The 17,949-nt window shown below is 46.3% G+C and overlaps 1 protein-coding gene across 1 annotated transcript in view; it reads right to left on the bottom strand.

Moving 5' to 3' along the window:
* Window positions 1–370: 370 nt before the first annotated feature.
* AP3B2 (adaptor related protein complex 3 subunit beta 2) overlaps window positions 371–17,949 on the bottom strand; it is a 59,518-nt gene continuing 41,939 nt past the window's right edge. Inside the window, exons 21-30 of the mRNA XM_081887519.1 lie at window positions 17,921–17,947; window positions 16,333–16,504; window positions 15,435–15,510; window positions 13,591–13,697; window positions 11,762–11,993; window positions 10,497–10,581; window positions 8,225–8,322; window positions 7,490–7,513; window positions 3,405–3,543; window positions 371–965 (exon numbers count right to left, since the gene is read on the bottom strand). Of these exons, the coding sequence (XP_081743645.1) occupies window positions 815–965; window positions 3,405–3,543; window positions 7,490–7,513; window positions 8,225–8,322; window positions 10,497–10,581; window positions 11,762–11,993; window positions 13,591–13,697; window positions 15,435–15,510; window positions 16,333–16,504; window positions 17,921–17,947 (1,111 nt within the window). The 3' untranslated portion in view covers window positions 371–814. The remainder of the gene's footprint in view (window positions 966–3,404; window positions 3,544–7,489; window positions 7,514–8,224; window positions 8,323–10,496; window positions 10,582–11,761; window positions 11,994–13,590; window positions 13,698–15,434; window positions 15,511–16,332; window positions 16,505–17,920; window positions 17,948–17,949) is intronic.

Below are 17,949 nucleotides of genomic sequence, written 5' to 3'. Positions count from 1 at the left end.
GAAACGCCGTTTACCTTCCCGCTGGTAAGCGGTCCCTATTTATCTACTTGCACCCGGAGGTGCTTTCGAACTGCTAGGTTGGCAGGCGCTGGGACCGAGCAGTGGGAGCGCACCCCGCCGCAGGGATTCGAACCGCCGACCTTTCAATCGGCAAGTCCTAGGCACTGAGGCTTTAACCCACAGCGCCACCTGCGTCCCATATGGCAGTTGTTAGATCAACAGAAATCTCAGTCCTCATATACATGTGGTTTCTTGCCCTTCTGCTCCACATTGGAGGAGCCATGGAGGAGGTTGTAATGGGGAAAGAGCAACAAAAGGAGATGTCTCAGGTTTCACTTTTGCCACCATACAGACGAGCCAGGAAACAGAATTTGCAATTCCAGGAAGAATTTTTATTGAACGATCTCTGCCCATAATAAATAGAGCCATAGAACAGAAAAACAGGGAGGAGACTCACTGCACAACAAGGATGGCAGAGTCATAGGGCATATTCAGCATCCCAATAACCCGTTTCAGCCTTTTGTAACCTGGTGCCCTCCAGTTGTACTCCAAAAACTCTAGTACGCACCAGGTTACAAAAGGCTTCCCTAATTTGTTGCTGAGTTAATAATGTCTCTTATCCACATCAGAGGCTGCACCTTATTTTCTACCGTGGATTGTTTCCCATTGCCTGATCTCAGCTTTGACCTGTATTTTACATAGGGACAGGGAGACACAACAAGCTGGGTGGAGGGAGACAGATGGCTGAGCCCAGGAAGGAAGGAGAGCTGGATGACTGAAGTGGGTGTGATGACGAGAAAAGGAAGCATTCTGGTCACTGCGTCAAGGAGTGGATAATGTCCTTTACTAGCATGGTGCTAATCAACATCTTCTCGCTGTTGATAGTGAGCTGTGCCATGCTGCCCGCCTTCTTCTCCAGCATGATGAGGATGAGACTTCCACTGCTAACTGTCTTGGCGGCGAACCTGTTCAGAGGGAAACAACCCAACAAGAAGGTGACTGCACGTCACAAGGTTTAGTATGGTGCAGTAGTCGGAGCAGTGTTTCTCTAGCTGTTTTTGGACTACAATTCCCATCACCCCTGAACACTGGTGCTGCTAGCCATGCAGGATGGGAACTGTAGTCTAAAGATAGCTACAAGTTTGGGAAACCCTGAGTTAGTGCAATTTCCCCAGCCTAGTGCCATGTAGATGCTCTGGACTACAACTCCCATCTGCCCCAGCCAGCATGGGTTGGGAGTAGTAGTTCAAAACAACTGCAGGGTACCAGTTTGGGGAAGGCAAGTTGAATTCCCCACTGTGAGTCCTGGAAGACCTGGTCCCTGCCTTGCAGGCCTTCCTCCACCTGACCTGGGAAGGGGGTGCCCTGATTGATTCCAGCTACAAAAAAACCTAAGGCTGCTGAAGTGGTGTCAGAACATCTCAGCTGTCTTTCAGTGCAGATGTAGGTCGCTGAGCCTGAGCTTCCATAGGTGCCACCCGCCCTGAACCACCATTGGCAGGATTGGCAGCAGCTATATTCTTTTGTTAATTGTGCTGTTGTGGCGCTGTGGGTTAAACCACAGAGCCTAGGACTTGCCGATCAGAAGGTCGGCGGTTCAAATCCCCGTGACGGGGTGAACTCCCGTTGCTCGGTCCCTGCTCCTGCCAACCTAGCAGTTCGAAAGCACGTCAAAGTGCAAGTAGATAAATAGGTACCACTCCAGCGGGAAGGTAAACGGCGTTTCCGCGCGCTGATCTGGCTTGCCAGAAGCGGCATAGTCATGCTGGCCACATGCTGTATGCCGGCTCCCTCAGCCAATAAAGCGAGATGAGTGCCGCAACCCCAGAGTCGTCCGCGACTGGACCTAATCGTCAGGGGTCCCTTTACCTTTAAATGTGCATTTTATATTTAACTTGCTTTAGCAATGTTTTCATTCCCGCCCCCACTTAACTCTGCTGTGTTAAATGTGTATTCTGTAGCTGACTTTCTTTGTTATGTACTATTTTGAAATTTTTAAGTTAATATTTTAGTTTCCTGTTAATTATGTTGCTTTCAATGTATGCTTTATATTTGGTTTTCTTCAGTAATGATTTATTCTGCATTTTTTATTTGATGTTTTAATGTGTTGTCAACTGCTTTGGGGAGATGCGGGTGGCACTGTGGTCTAAACCACTGAGCCTCTTGGGCTTGCCGATTGGAAGGTTGGCGGTTCGAATCCCCGTCACGAGGTGAGCTCCCGTTGTTCAGTCCCAGCTCCTGCCAATCTAGCAGTTCGAAAGCACGCCAAAAAGTGCAGGTAGATAAATAGGTACTGCTCCGGCAGGAAGCTAAACGGCCTTTCCATTTCGCCAGTGGCTTAGTCATGCTGGCCACATGACCAGGAAAAACTGTATGTGGACAAACACCGGCTCCCTCGGCCAGTAAAGCGAGATAAGCGCTGCAACCCCAGAGTCATCTGCGACTGGACTTAACTGTCAGGGGTCCTTTACCTTTACCTTTAAACTGCTTTGAGATTTTTTTTCTTTAAAATATAAAGCCATATAGAAATGAAATTATTATTATTAATAATCCCTCCCTTACATCCTCAGCATGTTTTCATTTTTATTGGGCTGTTTATACCTAAAGAACATTTGCCCAAAAGAAGACACCATAAGATCTGCCAAGCCTTTCTGTAGTTTGGTCTTTGGTTTCCAAAGACAAAAGAATAGCACATAAAAGCGGTTTGAAACCTGAGCAATGAGTCTAGATTTTTGTCTATACAGAAAATGCTAGGACAATAGAGATTACAGTCCCTAGAGAGGTACGAAATGCTAAAAGACTAAAGAGAGGGTGGTGTTTCTAAGAAGTGAAAATCAATCCACATCCTCTCTCAAGGGCAACCAGCTGTTTAGACTTTAAGCGCCCTAGATATTCTTACACTAAAGGCTGCTAGATCCAGAATTCAGAAAAAAATGAATGCTGATGTTGCAAAACATCAGACCTGTGAGGCTCTGAATTGTTACTATTTGGGGAGATTTGCGCAACACTAGGTAGACAGTAATTTAATTGCCCCAGCTGTAATGTGTGGTATCCTGGCTTTGTGTAACTTCAACATTTCCTTTGTTCCATCAAAGTCTGGAACTACAGCTGCAAATTTGCGGGCATCAAGGGCAAGTATTTGAGAACAGAATCAGTAATAGAAGTTGTCAGACATCCAGATGGGGATTAGAAGTGACCCAAGAATATGAGGTTAGGACAGGGATGGAAAACTGGAGGCCCACCATGTGTTGCTGGACTACAATTCCTATCAGCCCCAGCCATCATGGCCAATGGTGAGGGATGATGGGAGTTGTAGTCCAGCAACCTCTGGCAGGCCACAATCCTCACTATTTAGAAGAAGCAGAGACAACATTGATCTTGGCATATGGCAGCCATCTCCTCACCGATACTCCTTGTCTGAGCCACAAGGCACACGGCTAACGTTGGCTGCAGATGTCACCTGTTGCACAATCACGTGGTCACTCTGGCATTTGTCAGGTAGAGTCAACTTCTCTGTGATTTCACTCATCCCTGTAAGCTTCCCTGGAGGACAGAAGGTAGAAAAGGGGGAAAAAGAACAGTAGACATCTGGGTGGAGACAGTGTATGACTTGGGAGGAAAAGGTCCAGGTTTCCCTGGCTGTTTAGGATACAAACCAATCCAGAATGGGAGATCTATGCTATGCGTAGCTTCCCGTCAGCTCCCACTTCAGGTTGCATATGCAACTCTGGAATTCCCATTCCCTAAAAACATTTGATACTGTCAACTGAAGGATTTGAATTTCGCCACCTCATGTCTGCTTCTATCCTTGAGATCTGCAGGTCAAATGTCTGCAACTATTCAATTTTTTTTTCTGGTCAACTCCACCCTATAGGATACCATGCCTGTACCTCTAAGGACAAAGGTATGAGCCCACAGTGACTAATGCAATCTCAATAGCTAATGCAAATTTCTGAAGGGTACACATTTTCCTGTTGCAGCCTGCCCATGTTCTTAGGTCTAGAGGAGATGCCCTTCTTGTCTTTCCACCACCAAGAGAAGGGCATTATATGGAGATATGGAATAGGGTAGGGGAAGCCAACATATAAAATATTTGCAGTGAATAAATGTTTACATACAATTGCCATTTTGGATGCATGCAGAGTATCTATTAAAATAATAATGTGAAAGGGCAGCAGTGTTAGAGGCCTTCATGAACAGTGGCAGCACTATTTGTTGTACCTTCGCAGTGTACGTAGCTATCTGCACTTGCTTAATAAGGATGGCCCTGATCCTGAATATTCTGCCTAAACCTGTCCATATTCAACCCCTTACTTCTTATTGGATTAGGATTATTGTTGTCTACACTACAGATGGTTCACTGACCACGGTTAGAACCAGATCTGCATTCAAAACCCTAAATCTAGGATTTGAATACAGGCTTCCAAGGCACAGCCAAGTGGAAAGACTTCATGGACTGAATCACTTCATTCTGCAAATGTGGGAGGAGGATGTTGCATAATCAAAAGTTTCCATAGGAAAAAAAAGAGAATGTCAAGCGGAAAGCTAGGCTAAATTGTTCTCCGTGTCATGCTAATTTTCTACAGGCAGGGTGGATTTTTTTTTGTTTTGGTTTGGTTTTAAATATGCCTGAACATTCAAATATGTAATGCAATACCTGCAGCCCTACATGCTACTTGTCGGAAAAAGATTCGCAAGTTGATTCTGATGAATATAAAACCGACCTTGGGTTTTGCAATACAATTGTGTGGTTGCACTCCACTGTGTATAGCAATTCCTATTTATTTTATTTATTTGCCAACACATCTTATAGGCTTGTGGGACAGACCTAAGAGCTTCTGATTGCTGCAGAGAGAGCTGCAAAGGGCACATCCTGACAAGATCCAGAGTTCAGGGCAATTCTAGTTTGACACACCCTACCCCGTTCTAACCAGGATGAGTCCCCATTGTATCTTAGCTGAACAAGAGGGACTGATGGGGGCTATCTGAGAAGAAGACATAAGATCGATATATGTTGTAATATCTATATAAGCCAAGAGTTTCCAAATGGAAGTGTACTATGTGTCCAAGGGAGGGTATAGGTGTATTTTCGTGTGTGTTTTTTAATATTCAGGAAGGGACCCTCATAAAACAAAAGCATTTTAGCACACACACCCCACCCTAGAGGATTATATTTCTAGTGTTCTTACGAAGAGCCATTCCAAACTAGTAGGCTTTGGGTTAATTGTCCCAGAAAGCCACCCCCCCCCCTGCTTGCAGAAAGTGGTGTGCAGCTTGGAGTGTTATTGGAGGCAGTGGTGCCTGGGTGCCGGGCATTAACATGCCAAAAAGGCTGCCTTGCTGGACCATGCAGGGAGTTTCGTCAGCCGACGAGATGCCAGGTGCTCTGCCAAGGTAAAAGGAGAAGGGAAGACGGAGGGGAAGGTACAGAAAGGACCTCAGGAGCAGGTCCACCCCTCTGCTGGTCTCTCTCACGGCATGCAAAAGTACATGCAACTCTACTGCAGAGGCAGAAAACCTAGTGGCCCGTCAGAAGGTAAGACGCTTGCGGGCATTGGTGCCCTTACCAAAGCTTCAATGCCAAAACCTTTCATTGAGAGCCTAGCAAACTGAGTTCTGAGGATGCTCCCTAGGTTGCAGAACAGCTTGACCGTGTGTTCTGTCAGCTGATGCCCAGGAGCCAATTCCTGTCTGCCAGGGCCTATATATTCTTAGCCTCGGCGCTTGCTCCTGAATCAGAACAACATGCCTCTGATGCAAGGACAACTGTGTGGGAGTGCCTGTGCTTTTGGATCTTGGCCCCTTTCCAGTTTTGATGATGCATCCTCCTCTAGCCCAAGGTCAAGAATCTGTGGCCCGTAAGTCCAACTCTATTCAGCTCTAGCCAGCATGGCTAGTGGTCAGGGGTGATGGGAGACTCCAGCTTTAGCCCCCTTTATCCTTGTCTGCTGCACTGGAATTCACCCTACTTCTGCCCAACTTGGATCAAGAGCCAGATCCTTTGGGTCCTCTCAACAAAGTTATTAAAGACCCAATAACACCCCCTGCTTTTGGGTCAATACTTGGAAACTTAGCCCTTGGCCAATACGTCATCCATCTTCTGTCGGAGTCTATCTCAAACTCCGGTGGAGCTCAGTAAGTAAAGCTTAAAAATAGCCACACCCCCCAGTGTTTGGCACGCCTTCATAGGTTACACCGAACCATAAGAACTTTTTTTAAAAATAGCTAATCAATATTAATTAATAACTGCTAACTTTACTGCCCTATTGCTGTGCGTAGTGTCAATGTACAGCTGACACCCAACATCTGGGCAGTAGCTTAAAATTTGATATGGTGTAGAAATTCTTATAATCCTTGCAAAGTTGAAAATAAAGTTTTTGAAATAATAATAATAATAATTTATATCCCGCCCATCTGGCTGGGTTTCCCCTGGCTAGGCGGCTCCCAACAGAATATTAAAAACATGATCAAACATCAAACATTAAAAACATCCCTAAACAGGGTTGCCTTCAGATGTCTTCTAGAAGTCAGATAATTGTTTATTTATTTGACATTTGATGGGAGGGCGTTCCACAGGGCGGGCGCCACTACCGAGAAAGAGTTGCTAGCCTCCTAAATCAGCCTTCATCAACCTGGTGTCTTCTAGAGGTTATTGGACTACAACTCCCATCAACCCCAGGGGGCTGATGGGAGTTATAGTCCAACAACCTCTAGAGGGCACTAGGTTGGTGAAGTCTTTCCTAAATGTTTCCCCATGTGTATTGACATCTGTACTAGGCTGGGGTGGGGAGACCCAACAAGTACTTCCTTCAAACATGTTTTCTATACAGTCGTACCTCGGGTTACAAATGCTTCAGGTTGCGTTTTTTCGGGTTATGGACCGCCGAAACCCGCAAGTACCGGAACGGGTTACTTCTCAGTTTCGGCAGTCACGCATGCGCAGAAGTGCTAAATTGCAACCCGCGCGTGCGCAGATGCGCAACTCTGGGTTGCGAACGTGCATCCCGCACGGATCACGTCCGCGACCCGAGCGTCCACTGTACTAGTTAAATGGAGACAATTCTTACTTGCCGGGGTGACAAACAGCCTGCCGGGGAAATCCTTTATTGCACTAGCAAGCTAGAAAGGTTACATCTTCCTGACCTCTAGTACCCTGTTTGCGACCTATTAACAGAGTTTGGTAGGTGGGGGCATGGAGAAAAGGGGCAAGGGATCGGGAAAGTTGCAGGAGAAATAGGGTGTGTCTACAGTGCAAGTTGCACCAGGCTAAGGTTAGGAGAAGGAGGTGTGTGTCTGCGGTGAAAGCAGTGCTAATTAAAGGCTCTGCAGCTAGTGGGTTGGGAAGAGTCTCCAGGGTAGAAGCAGTGCTATTACTACAGCTAGAAAAGGAGAGAAACTACCCAGTGGAAGCAGCGCTAGCACTACGGCTACAAGGAGCAGACAGCAGCTGCAGCATCCACAGAAAGTAGCTACCTGTGCTGGGACTTACCCACACCCATCCTTAACAGTTGCTCTAAAGAAAAAGAAGAAGCAAGAATGCACAAGGCAGCGGAGGAGAACAAAACACATGATTAGCATCAGCTGCCAACACGGCCCCCAACCAAAAGTGCTCCCCCCATAGCCACGGCCAGCCCGAGAGGGTGATGGCAGCTCTTGAATGGGGGCGGCGCCAAGAAGGCCCTCCCCGTGTGGGTCTCTCTCCCACTTCTCTCTCGCTGGCCAGTTACACCCGGAGCAAAAAACCATTGGAAATCACAGGAGTAGGGAAACTCTCTCAAACCCACAAAAAGAGAAGCATGGTCTGCATGCAAAATGCAGTACAATCCTATATATGTTTACTTGGAAGTAAGGCCCACTATGCCCAGTGGGGCTTACTCCCAGGAACATGTGAATAAGATCGCATCCTTGATGTAGCAGGAAAAGAGCCATGACGATTTTGAGTCTGGTAGCCTTTTTGTAGGGGGAAAGCGCCCCACAAATGCCTATACTAGGGCGAGGCAGTGGGGTGGGGGCTGAGGGGAGGGGAGGGACGCCTGAATGGCCGACGGCAATTCTCCCCTGTCTAGTATGATCTCGCTTCTCTTCCGGGGCAGAGTGGGGCAACAGAGAAGAGGGCTGTGCAATCCTGTCTTCATTACCAAGCTATGGGTTTGGAGCTTGCTGTTGAGAATCTGCCCTGCTTCCTTTTACAGCTGGTTTGGGGACGGGGAGAAATCACACTTACCTTGCTCCTTTTTGAATTCATTCTCGCTCATGAAGACAGGAGCCATGAGCTCCCCCACTGGGGGCTGGATGGACACATAGAACTGGCGTGTGTGTGTGCTGGAAAAACAAAGAGACCGCGCGGGATGAGCTAACACAAAGGGAGACGCTTGGCTTCACCAAGAATTCACCAAGAACAACAGGGCAGTTCCTTAAGACCACTATTATCTATCCTGCAGCTATTATACCCTTGGCTAGTTATCTTACCTTTCCTACTCATAAAAAGGTAAAGGGACCCCTGACCATTAGGTCCAGTCGTGGTCGACCGGGGTTATGGCACTCATTTCGCTTTATTGGCCGAGGGAGCCGGCGTACAGCTTCCGGGTCATGTGGCCAGCATGACTAAGCCGCTTCTGGCGAACCAGAGCAGCGCACGGAAACACCGTTTACCTTCCCGCTGGAGCGGTACCTATTTATCTACTTGCACTTTGACGTGCTTTCGAACTGCTAGGTGGGCAGGAGCAGGGACTGAGCAACGGGCACTCACCTCGTTGCGGGGATTCGAGATGCCGACATTCTCATCGGCAAGTCCTAGGCTCTGTGGTTTAACCCACAGCGCCACCTGCGTCTCTTCCTACTCATAAGGATGGCCTACTAACCTCGGCCACCCCCCATCTGCCTGCCTTTTTACTTGCAACCAGTCCAACAGGTGTGCACTGCCTGTCAGCTCCTTCCTTAAGTCTCACTGTTGCCCTTATAGACCATGGCAGGGAAGAGGAAGGAAGGCAAAACTTAGAATTAACCGTCTCTGTCTGTCATTGGATTGTATCCAGTATTAGACCTATTCAGAGTAGACCCATTTAAAGTAATGGACACATCTAAACTCGACCCATTAATTCAAACGGGTCTACTCTGAGTTGGACTTTGTTGGGTGCAACCCACTCCAGTCTCAGCAGCCACCAGTTTCCATGGATATGGCCATGTTCCCTGTCTTCCGTCCTTGAATTGTCTTCCTGAGATCATTTTAAAATCTTACTTTCAAACACTTGTATTTTGTTCCCCTGTTTATCTTTTTTTAACATCAAATTGCTCTTCTATTGCTGTGCATAGCAATCTCTAACTTAAATCGAAATGTTGTGTCTGTGGTCTCACACATCTATCCATTTTTGGTGGCAGCTCCTTAAATGTAGAACTCATTGCCTCGTTGTATTTGCATGAGTCAGTCTCCCTCCCGCTCTATAAGGAGCAGATAACAGGTACCTTATCTGTTTTTGCAGGCCTCCTTCTAGTCTGCAGATTTAAATTTAATTTTCAAGAAAGTAAAACCAAAGCATATCACAGTGTCAGTTTGCATTTCTTGGTACGCAAATTATTGATCTGATGTGTAGAAATCTTTCCTATTGGAAGTAATTCAAGAGGGTTCTGGAAGCTTCTCTGTGTGAAAGAAACTGGTGCAAGCTGGAAGTTTCTAGCTGAAACGTAAGTTTCTATTCTGCCCAGAGACAAGCTGCAGGTGCATGATGTTTAGGTTATTCCTTCAGAGAAGCTGAGTACAGCTGGCTTAAACTGGTTCTGTTAACTCTTTCTGTCAAGGTCATGCTGAATATAAAAGTAGGGCCAGAAGGAGCTTGGATTTCACTTTCTATCCCTTTTTCCTTCTTGTGTGGAGTTCTGTATATAGTATGCTTAGTGTTAGGGTTTTAATCTTATTGTAAGTTAATGCAAGTTTAAATTAAGTCTACTGCAAATGGATTTCTTATGGACAGTGCAAATCCTGAATGTATTGGATTTGTGACCATTATGCTCATTTGCCTTCAGTAGCAGTAAAGCTCTGCTGGATGAAGTATTAATTGTGTCTGATCTATTTTTTGGGAATCTTGCAATGTGTTTAAGTTTTTACTCTGCTAACTATATGTTGGAATCAGCTCTGGATCAATATGAGTAGAATTCATGGCATGCAGCCCATTGACTAAGGTGACCTGCAGGGAGCTCTCTCATACACCGCCTTTGCAAACAAACAAAAAAGTAGAAGTATAAATATTATTATTATTTAGTAGCAGCACATTCAGCTTGTAACACAGAAAGGATCAACCTATCAGTGAGGTAGCAAGGACAAGGTAGACATGAAGCTAGCAGAGAGAATGGCAAAATATTGCTGATATGGAGTTATTGTACTCTTGAGAGCAGAGCAGAGCAGAGCTCCTGCTATTCTGTTATGGCGGAGATGCTTTGGTCTGCTCATTGCTGAGAACACAGCCATTGCTTTGCACAAATGAAGGAGAAGAGGTACTCACCAGAGCTGGAAGCTGGCTGCCTGGGTCGAGTCACAAAAGTCTATGCCCATAGCAACACTGACTGTTTCACCAGGTGCCAAAGACTCTGCAAGCCCAGGAGAAAAGGACCCGAGTGAGATGTTAGGGTTGCCCCCATCTCGCACCTTGCACCAGGAGGCTCCAAAGTACCTTAGGGTGGGTTCAACATCCCCTCCAGTTTCATTAAGCAATACTGGGCACTCCATCCCAAACCCCATTTCCACCCAAAAGTCAGTCAATGCTTTTATGGCTACTGAACGCGCTGAGTCATCACTAGGCTGATTTTTGAGGATCAGCCCCCCCTAGTGGGTTTGGGGGGGATAGGGTTGCACTTCTGAAAACTTCTGGTTTCCTGCAAGTCTGCAGATATTTCCCTCTGGTGCGACGGCACTCGCACCTGAACTTTAGAAACAGTGCCAATGTTGCTGTTCCAAATGGCCCAGAGGCTAGAATAAAAGGAAAATGGCCCAACTCCTATGCTGTTGCAATTTTTTCCCCCAAGCCAAACAGTAGTGGTTCTAACCACAAGAGACACACTCAGACTAGTGCATGGTGTAGTGGTTAGAGTGTTGAACTAGGACCTGGGAGACCAGAGTTTAAACCCCCATTCAGCCACAAAGCTCAGTGAGTGACTTTGGGCCTGTCAGTCTCTCTCCCCCCCACCTCACAGGGTTGTTGTGAGGATAAAATGAGAGATAGAACCATGAGAAAAATATAAGCTACCTCAAGATCCCTGAAGAATAAGGGTAAAGGTAAAGGGACCCCTGACCATTAGGTCTAATCGTGGCCGACTCTGGGGTTGCGGCACTCATCTTGCTTTATTGGCCGAGGGAGCCGGCATACAGCTTCCGGGTCATGTGGCCAGCATGACTAAGCCACTTCTGGCAAACCAGAGCAGTGCACGGAAATGCCGTTTACCTCCCCGCCGGAGCGGTACCTATTTATCTACTTGCACTTTGATGTGCTTTTGAACTGCTGGGTTGACAGGGACTGATTCGAACCACCGACCTTCTGATCAGCAAGTCCTAGGCTCTGTGGTTTAGACCACAGTGCCACCCGCGTCCCTTCCCTGGAGAATAGGTAGGAGATAAATGGAATAAAATATATAAATAAGTATCAGCTAGGCTTGCTAGTGGGTAGGTAACATTCTCAAACCCAACTGACTACCCCAGAAGGAGCCAGCGAAAAGCATGGCTGCCTGCTGAATCCCAAGCGCATGCATGTACCCATGCTCACATAGATCCTACCGATCTCCTTGAACTCCTGGACACGCATGCCTGAAAGCAGCTTGGGCTCATTCACACGGATGTTCTTCACCTCAGCAGCGGTGTTATTGGAGATCTGGATCTGCACAGCCACCATACGGGAATCAGGGGTGAAAGGCTGTCGGCTGAAGTAATACTCGACAGACAGCCCCTCTCCCGTCATGCGGTGCAGCAGCTCATACGTCTTCACAGCGCCAAACGCAGGACTGATCATCTGCAAAGCAGGGGAGGAAGGAAGGAAGAAATGGGGAGATTCAGGCAGGCTAAAGTGCAATGAGGAGAGGCAGGATGGAAGGAGGAAGCCCAAGAAGGAACCAGGTGCTCCTTCCTAAATCCCCTTAGGAAAGAAAAGAGGTATTTTAACAGCTTCTAATCTGGATGGAAAAGTCGCCTTCCATACAAGAATGGGTTAATGATTTGCACTCCCTCTCCGTATCTGAAGTGGAACCGTATCAACATAAACACAATTAACAGAAATACAAGAAGCATTTGGTCAGCCTTTCTTGAAATTTATGCATCACAGTTGGCCATTTAGTATATATTGGTATTTCTAGTTTATATGGTCAAAACATCATATTCCCCTTTCCTACATCCCGTTTTTATTTTTTTGTTTGAATGCTATTTTCTTCTTTGTATAAATGTATAATAAAATGTATAAAGTTAGAAATCAAAAGCTGGGAACATCCAGTGCAGTTCTCACTGGAAGGCAGCGTGGCAGCTGCCAGAGCACAGCACAGCCGTGGCCAATCATGGGTCTTGCACAGGAACACAAGGAGCTGCCGTATACTGAGCCATATCATTGGCCCATCTAGTTCAGCATTTATCTACACTACTGGCAATGGCTCACCAGGGTTTCCTAGCCCAGTTGGGAGATGCCAAATATTGAACCCAGGACCTTCTGTTTACAAAATGTGCACTCTTATCAGTGAGCTATAAAATTCCCATATAGTTTATACTAGCCACTTCAGATCTTGGACAGCACACCCGGGAGACTTATTTTCCTGACAAAGACAGCTAAGGAAACGTACCACAGGACTCTAGCTTTCCCCAGCCACATAATTATCAGGTCCAGCACCCTAAAAATATCATTTAAGGTCCTATCAACAAAAAAAGAACCATCGTGGAATAGGGCAGTACAGTGGTACCTCGCAAGACGAAAAACGCGCAAGACGAAAGAGTTTTCCGTTTTTTGAGTTGTTCCGCAAGACGAATTTCCCTATGGGCTTGCTTCGCAAGACGAAACGTCTTGCGACTTCTTGCGAGTTTGTTTCCTTTTTCTTAAAGCCGCTAAGCCGTTAATAGCCGCTAAGCCGCTAATAGCCATGCTTCACAAGACAAAAAAACCGCAAGACGAAGAGACTCACGGAACGGATTAATTTCGTCTTGCGAGGCACCACTGTATCCAACTAACTCATCCCATCAGTGCAAAGATTTCCACTTGTGCAACAGTGTCCCTCACTTTTCTCCCCCTATGTTCACCCTACACACACTCCAAATCTGCTCCAAAGGGTTGGGAGGACACCTGGAAGATATTTAGAGGGTTGTTGGGAGAGGGGAAGGAGAGGGAGAGCTGCCGGAACATTCACATAGCATTATGTTAGTGCTATGTTCAAATTCCCACTGAACTGTGATGCTCACTGGATGGCCTAGGCCAATCACACTCTCTAGGCCAAATCTACCTCACAGGGTTGTTGTCAAACAGATGGAAGAAAGAATCGTGCATTCTGCGAGCTTCTTGGAGGAAAGAGAAGATCTAAAAAGGTAAGACAGATAAATTGAGAGAAATATATAAATAAACTGAGATCACTTACAGCAGCCGCTAAAGAAGTGTCAGTCAGGGTGAGGCCCTCAAGGTCGGTCACTAGGCTGCTGGAAACTGCGGGGCTGGAGGCAACTGGCTGTGGGGGAGGGGGTGTGACTGTGGGGCAGAGAAGCAGGAAACAAAGGCGTTAATGAACTTCTAGATCTGGACCTTTCACAATTTGGGTTGGGAAGAGAGAATGGCAAGTCAACAAGACCTGCTCTATGGGGGAAAAATAAAAGTGCCTAGAGTCAGATGTGAATGCGCGCACACACACACAATATACAAAAGTGCTCTCCAGCACCATGGACAGATCACCTGCTCAATGGCAACCTGTAAAGCAGTCATTCCAAAACTTTGGCCGGGGCACAGAACATGAATTTAAGCATGGGTCCCTATGAGGCTCCAATATGCTGCAGTGTAACAGTTGCCTCTCTCTACCAGGAGTTGTTGAGTGATCCAGTTGCAGACAGACCTGCTAAGCATAACTTGACCTCAGAAGAAGTAATCACCTGCTGCATCTCTTTCCTCTCAGTGACAATGGACACAGAGTGAATTCACAGCAGGTGACCTTCTTTGAAAGCAATTATTCAGACCCATCTCAGGACAACACAGGAACTTGTTGCCTTATAGCAAGTTGGATCATTGGTCCACCTAGCTCAGCTCCCGCTCCAAAGATTTCCAATAATAATGTTTCCAGCCCTAACCTACCTGGGATGCTGAGGATTAAATCTGGGATCTTCTATCACCAGAGAACTACATCGCTTTCCCAAATTAGATGAGGCATGCATGCATTGAATTTGTCTGCTTTTGTTGTTCTAAAAATAGTTATCATGACACTTTCCCCCATCCACCCCCCAAATCAGGATCAGAGCTGCAGGTGTGTCAAGCCTGTCGCCCACACTGTGTCCTTGATGCAAACCTCCATTTCCCAGCTGCTATTTAACGCAGGAGTTTTTGGTGTCAATAGCTAATCCGGGTTTCAGCTTATTTGGTCTACAGGCCATGGGCACCAAACACAGCATAAGCTTTATCAAGAGAGCCTCAGCGGTGAGAAAGACTAAATATACCTGCACACAAGTTGTACGTTTTAAAAGCAAAATATGACAAAAGCCACGAATAAGCAGAAATGGTTTTCTAAAAATACGTTTTTGACTAAAGCAAGATCCTTGGCTGCATTTTCTGTAATCTTAGGATTCGAATCTGCCATTAAAATGGAAATTATTTCCCCAAGTGCAGAAGGGGCAAACTACAGCATCTGTCCTGAGCAATGTCAGGCGAAGGGGAAGAGTTTTGCTGGGAGCATGGTATGATGGGAATAAATTAAGCCCAGTGTTTCTCAGATTTGGGTACCTAGTTGTTTTTGGACTACAACTCCCATCATCCCTACCTAGCAGGACCAGTGGTCAGGGATGATGGGAGTTGTAGTCCAAAGAGAGCTGGGGACCCAAATTTGAGAAACACTGGGTTAAGCTCCTGAACATGCCCTGTGATTCTGACCACGAATGTTCATTTATTTTATTGTTTGCATGCCACTTACAGGGCAAAATGGCTTCTAAGAGGTTTACAACTATGAAATGAATGATTAAAATACTATTTTAAATACTCCGTAACAAAAATAGTGCTAATTCTTGAAACCAGTGGCACCAGGTGAACTTTTAGGCCCCATCCACACTTTATGTTGAAAGCAGTATCATTACGCTTTTAACAATCATGGCTTCCCCCAGAAAATCCTGAGAACTGTAATTTCTTAAGGGGGCTAAGAGTTTTTAGGAGACCCCCTATGCCCCTCACAGAGCTACAATTCCCAGTGTTTCCTGGGAAGGGGGAAACTGTTAAGGGGGCAACACTTACAGTCATCCAGGTCGAGCAAGGAAATCTCCTTTACCCCTTTCTTGGGGGCTTTTGGAGCAGGCTTGCTGCTGGGAGGCTGAAAGACAAGACAGAGGAAAAATTAGGAAAGCGTTAACTTTGTGTTTGCCGCATTGGCACAGCCAGTCCTAAACCCAGTCAATTCTGCCAGGCACAGCACTCTTCATACTCATCCATGTCACTCGCCACTTGAAGCCAACATATTATATGCTACTAATAGCCAACTCTGATTCTTTGAGTGCCAGTCCTCATACAGCCAAAACAGCACCATCCAGGCACAAAAAGGATGTTGGGAAACTGTGTACGTGCAGCTACTCACACAGAGTCAATTAAGGTTTGGCAGACGGCCAGAAGGTCATGTGAAGGAGTAAGTCTGCCTGGTGATAACAGAGACATGGAGACAACTCCCTGATTGGTCAAGCTCTCTCGAGGGAGTGATAATTAATGGCCTACTAACTGGAATGTGTTACTTCAGTGTTCAGAGTTCTGTGTGTCAGTGTAGGAGTCGTGAGTCGTGTCAGAGAGAGCTAGCAAAAGATCTGTGTTCTGTTCCTGTAAATAGTCCACTGTATATAATAAACACCTAACTACAAGTTCCTGGTTCCTGCTTCGTCTATCCTGTCTGCAGCCAAGTTGCCAATTGCTTCCGTGGATTCTGCGTTGACTCTGCTAGGTCTGGCTAAGGTCCTGCAACTAGTCAGAAAGTTGCGAAACACCAAATAGGTTTTGCCAGTAAGGGAGGCCTGAACAGGCTTGGGGGAACAAATCATTCTTAGAAAGGGGCAAGCCCATAAAATTGCCCAATGAGGACTGACCAAGCTTAGTGGGTGCACCAAAAAGACACCGGAGCTGGCAGATTTCATGACCCCACACCACTCACCGCCCTTTTCTTTTTCACTTCCTTTTCCAAGTGGGGTTCCTCTGCTTCGGAGCCAGAATCAGACTCCGACGAGCTGCTCTCGGATGGGCTGCCCTCCTCAGACGAGGATTCTGAGCCCCTTTTCATGGCCAGCACCTTTTTCTTGCTCCGCTCTTCCTCCTCTTCCTCCTCACTGGTGTTATTAGAAAGGAAAAAAACCAAGCCAATTGAGGCTTAGGCTGCATGCACTCCATATATTTAAAGCACATGAATCCTGGAATCTGCAATTTACCCCTCACAGCGCCCTTAACCAACTAAGTCACATGCTTTAAGTCACGGAGGACCTTAAGAATCAGTTTGATTCCCTCCCCCTCTTTCTTTTTCCTTCCTCCTCCTGTGAAGAGGCTGCATCCTAATGTTTTAATGCTGTATTTTAATCTTTTTAAATTGTATTTTAATCAACTTGTTTTTATTATTGGTTGTTAGCCGCCCTGAGCCGTCTTGGCTGGGGAGGGCAGGGTATAAATAAAAAATAATAATAATAATAATTATTATTATTATTATTATAATGGATGGCATGTGTGCAGCCTTAGGCAGCTTCTTTGGGGCCTCCTGCTTCTTGGGGTGTAGCTGGGTGTTGGGGATTATGCTGATTTGCATACTGCAATGTCATTGGTCCATATTCTCCAGCAATTCACTCAGCAGCTAGTGCATGCTTGTACGGATCTCTTCCCAGTTAGTTCCTCGGATGCTAATGCTCAACGTGAACAAAGGTCTGTGTGTTTTTTAACCATACCAACACATAGGAGAGCATTGGTACCACCCACTTGCAGTCTGGAGTGGTACACTCTGCTTTACCAACTCACTCTTCAATATCCTTATTCTACTAGGTGCATAGATCAATCTGCATGTCTGTACTTGTGTACACACACAAACACACATGTGTGCAGGCAGGCAGTGTCTGCTCAAGACATTCTACCGCCTGAAGCCCAAGATGGCACTAGACAATGAGGGGCCAGCCACCTGTCAATCTTCCGACACCACAATGACATCAGGTGACTAAAGGATGTCCAAGCTGACCCGCGTCAAAGCAGAACACTGCAGAGCTGCATTCTCTGCTCATTGGCTGATAAGGAGAGGGTTCAATCCTGCTGGCTGTAAGGATCTGCTTCATCAGTGTGCTCTCTGTAGGGAATGTTCTGCCAAAGTGCCATGCAGCAGGATAGAACCCCATTCCTCTTGCCCATCATCTGACATCACCCAGTGTCATCAGCTGATGGACAGATGGGTATGGTTTGGGGGAAATGGCCTTGCAGGCCAACTTGAACCCCCTGGTGAGCAAAGATCGATCAGTGGACTTTCTTGGATACGCCTCTGTCTGTCTGGAACTTTTATTTTATTTTATTTGGACACAGGATGCCCTTAGAAATGGGTGTTCAAAATTGCCTCTTTTCATCTGCATCTAATGCCATATAATTCATTGAGTTTATATGCTGCCTTTCCACAGTGAGCTGGACCCAAAGTGGATTAGAACATTCACTTCTTATAAAAAAATACAAAAAACCCCTACTTTGTGTATGTTGAGGGTGGAGAGTCATTCCTTTCGTACCTTCCAGCACTCTCTAGGGATCTTTTCCT

The sequence above is a fragment of the Podarcis melisellensis genome (assembly GCF_964234715.1).
Source record: "Podarcis melisellensis genome assembly, chromosome: 14".
In the NCBI taxonomy this organism is placed as follows: Eukaryota; Metazoa; Chordata; class Lepidosauria; order Squamata; family Lacertidae; genus Podarcis; species Podarcis melisellensis.
Note: the sequence above shows the minus strand (reverse complement) of the source record. Positions and strands in the feature narration are given on the sequence as shown.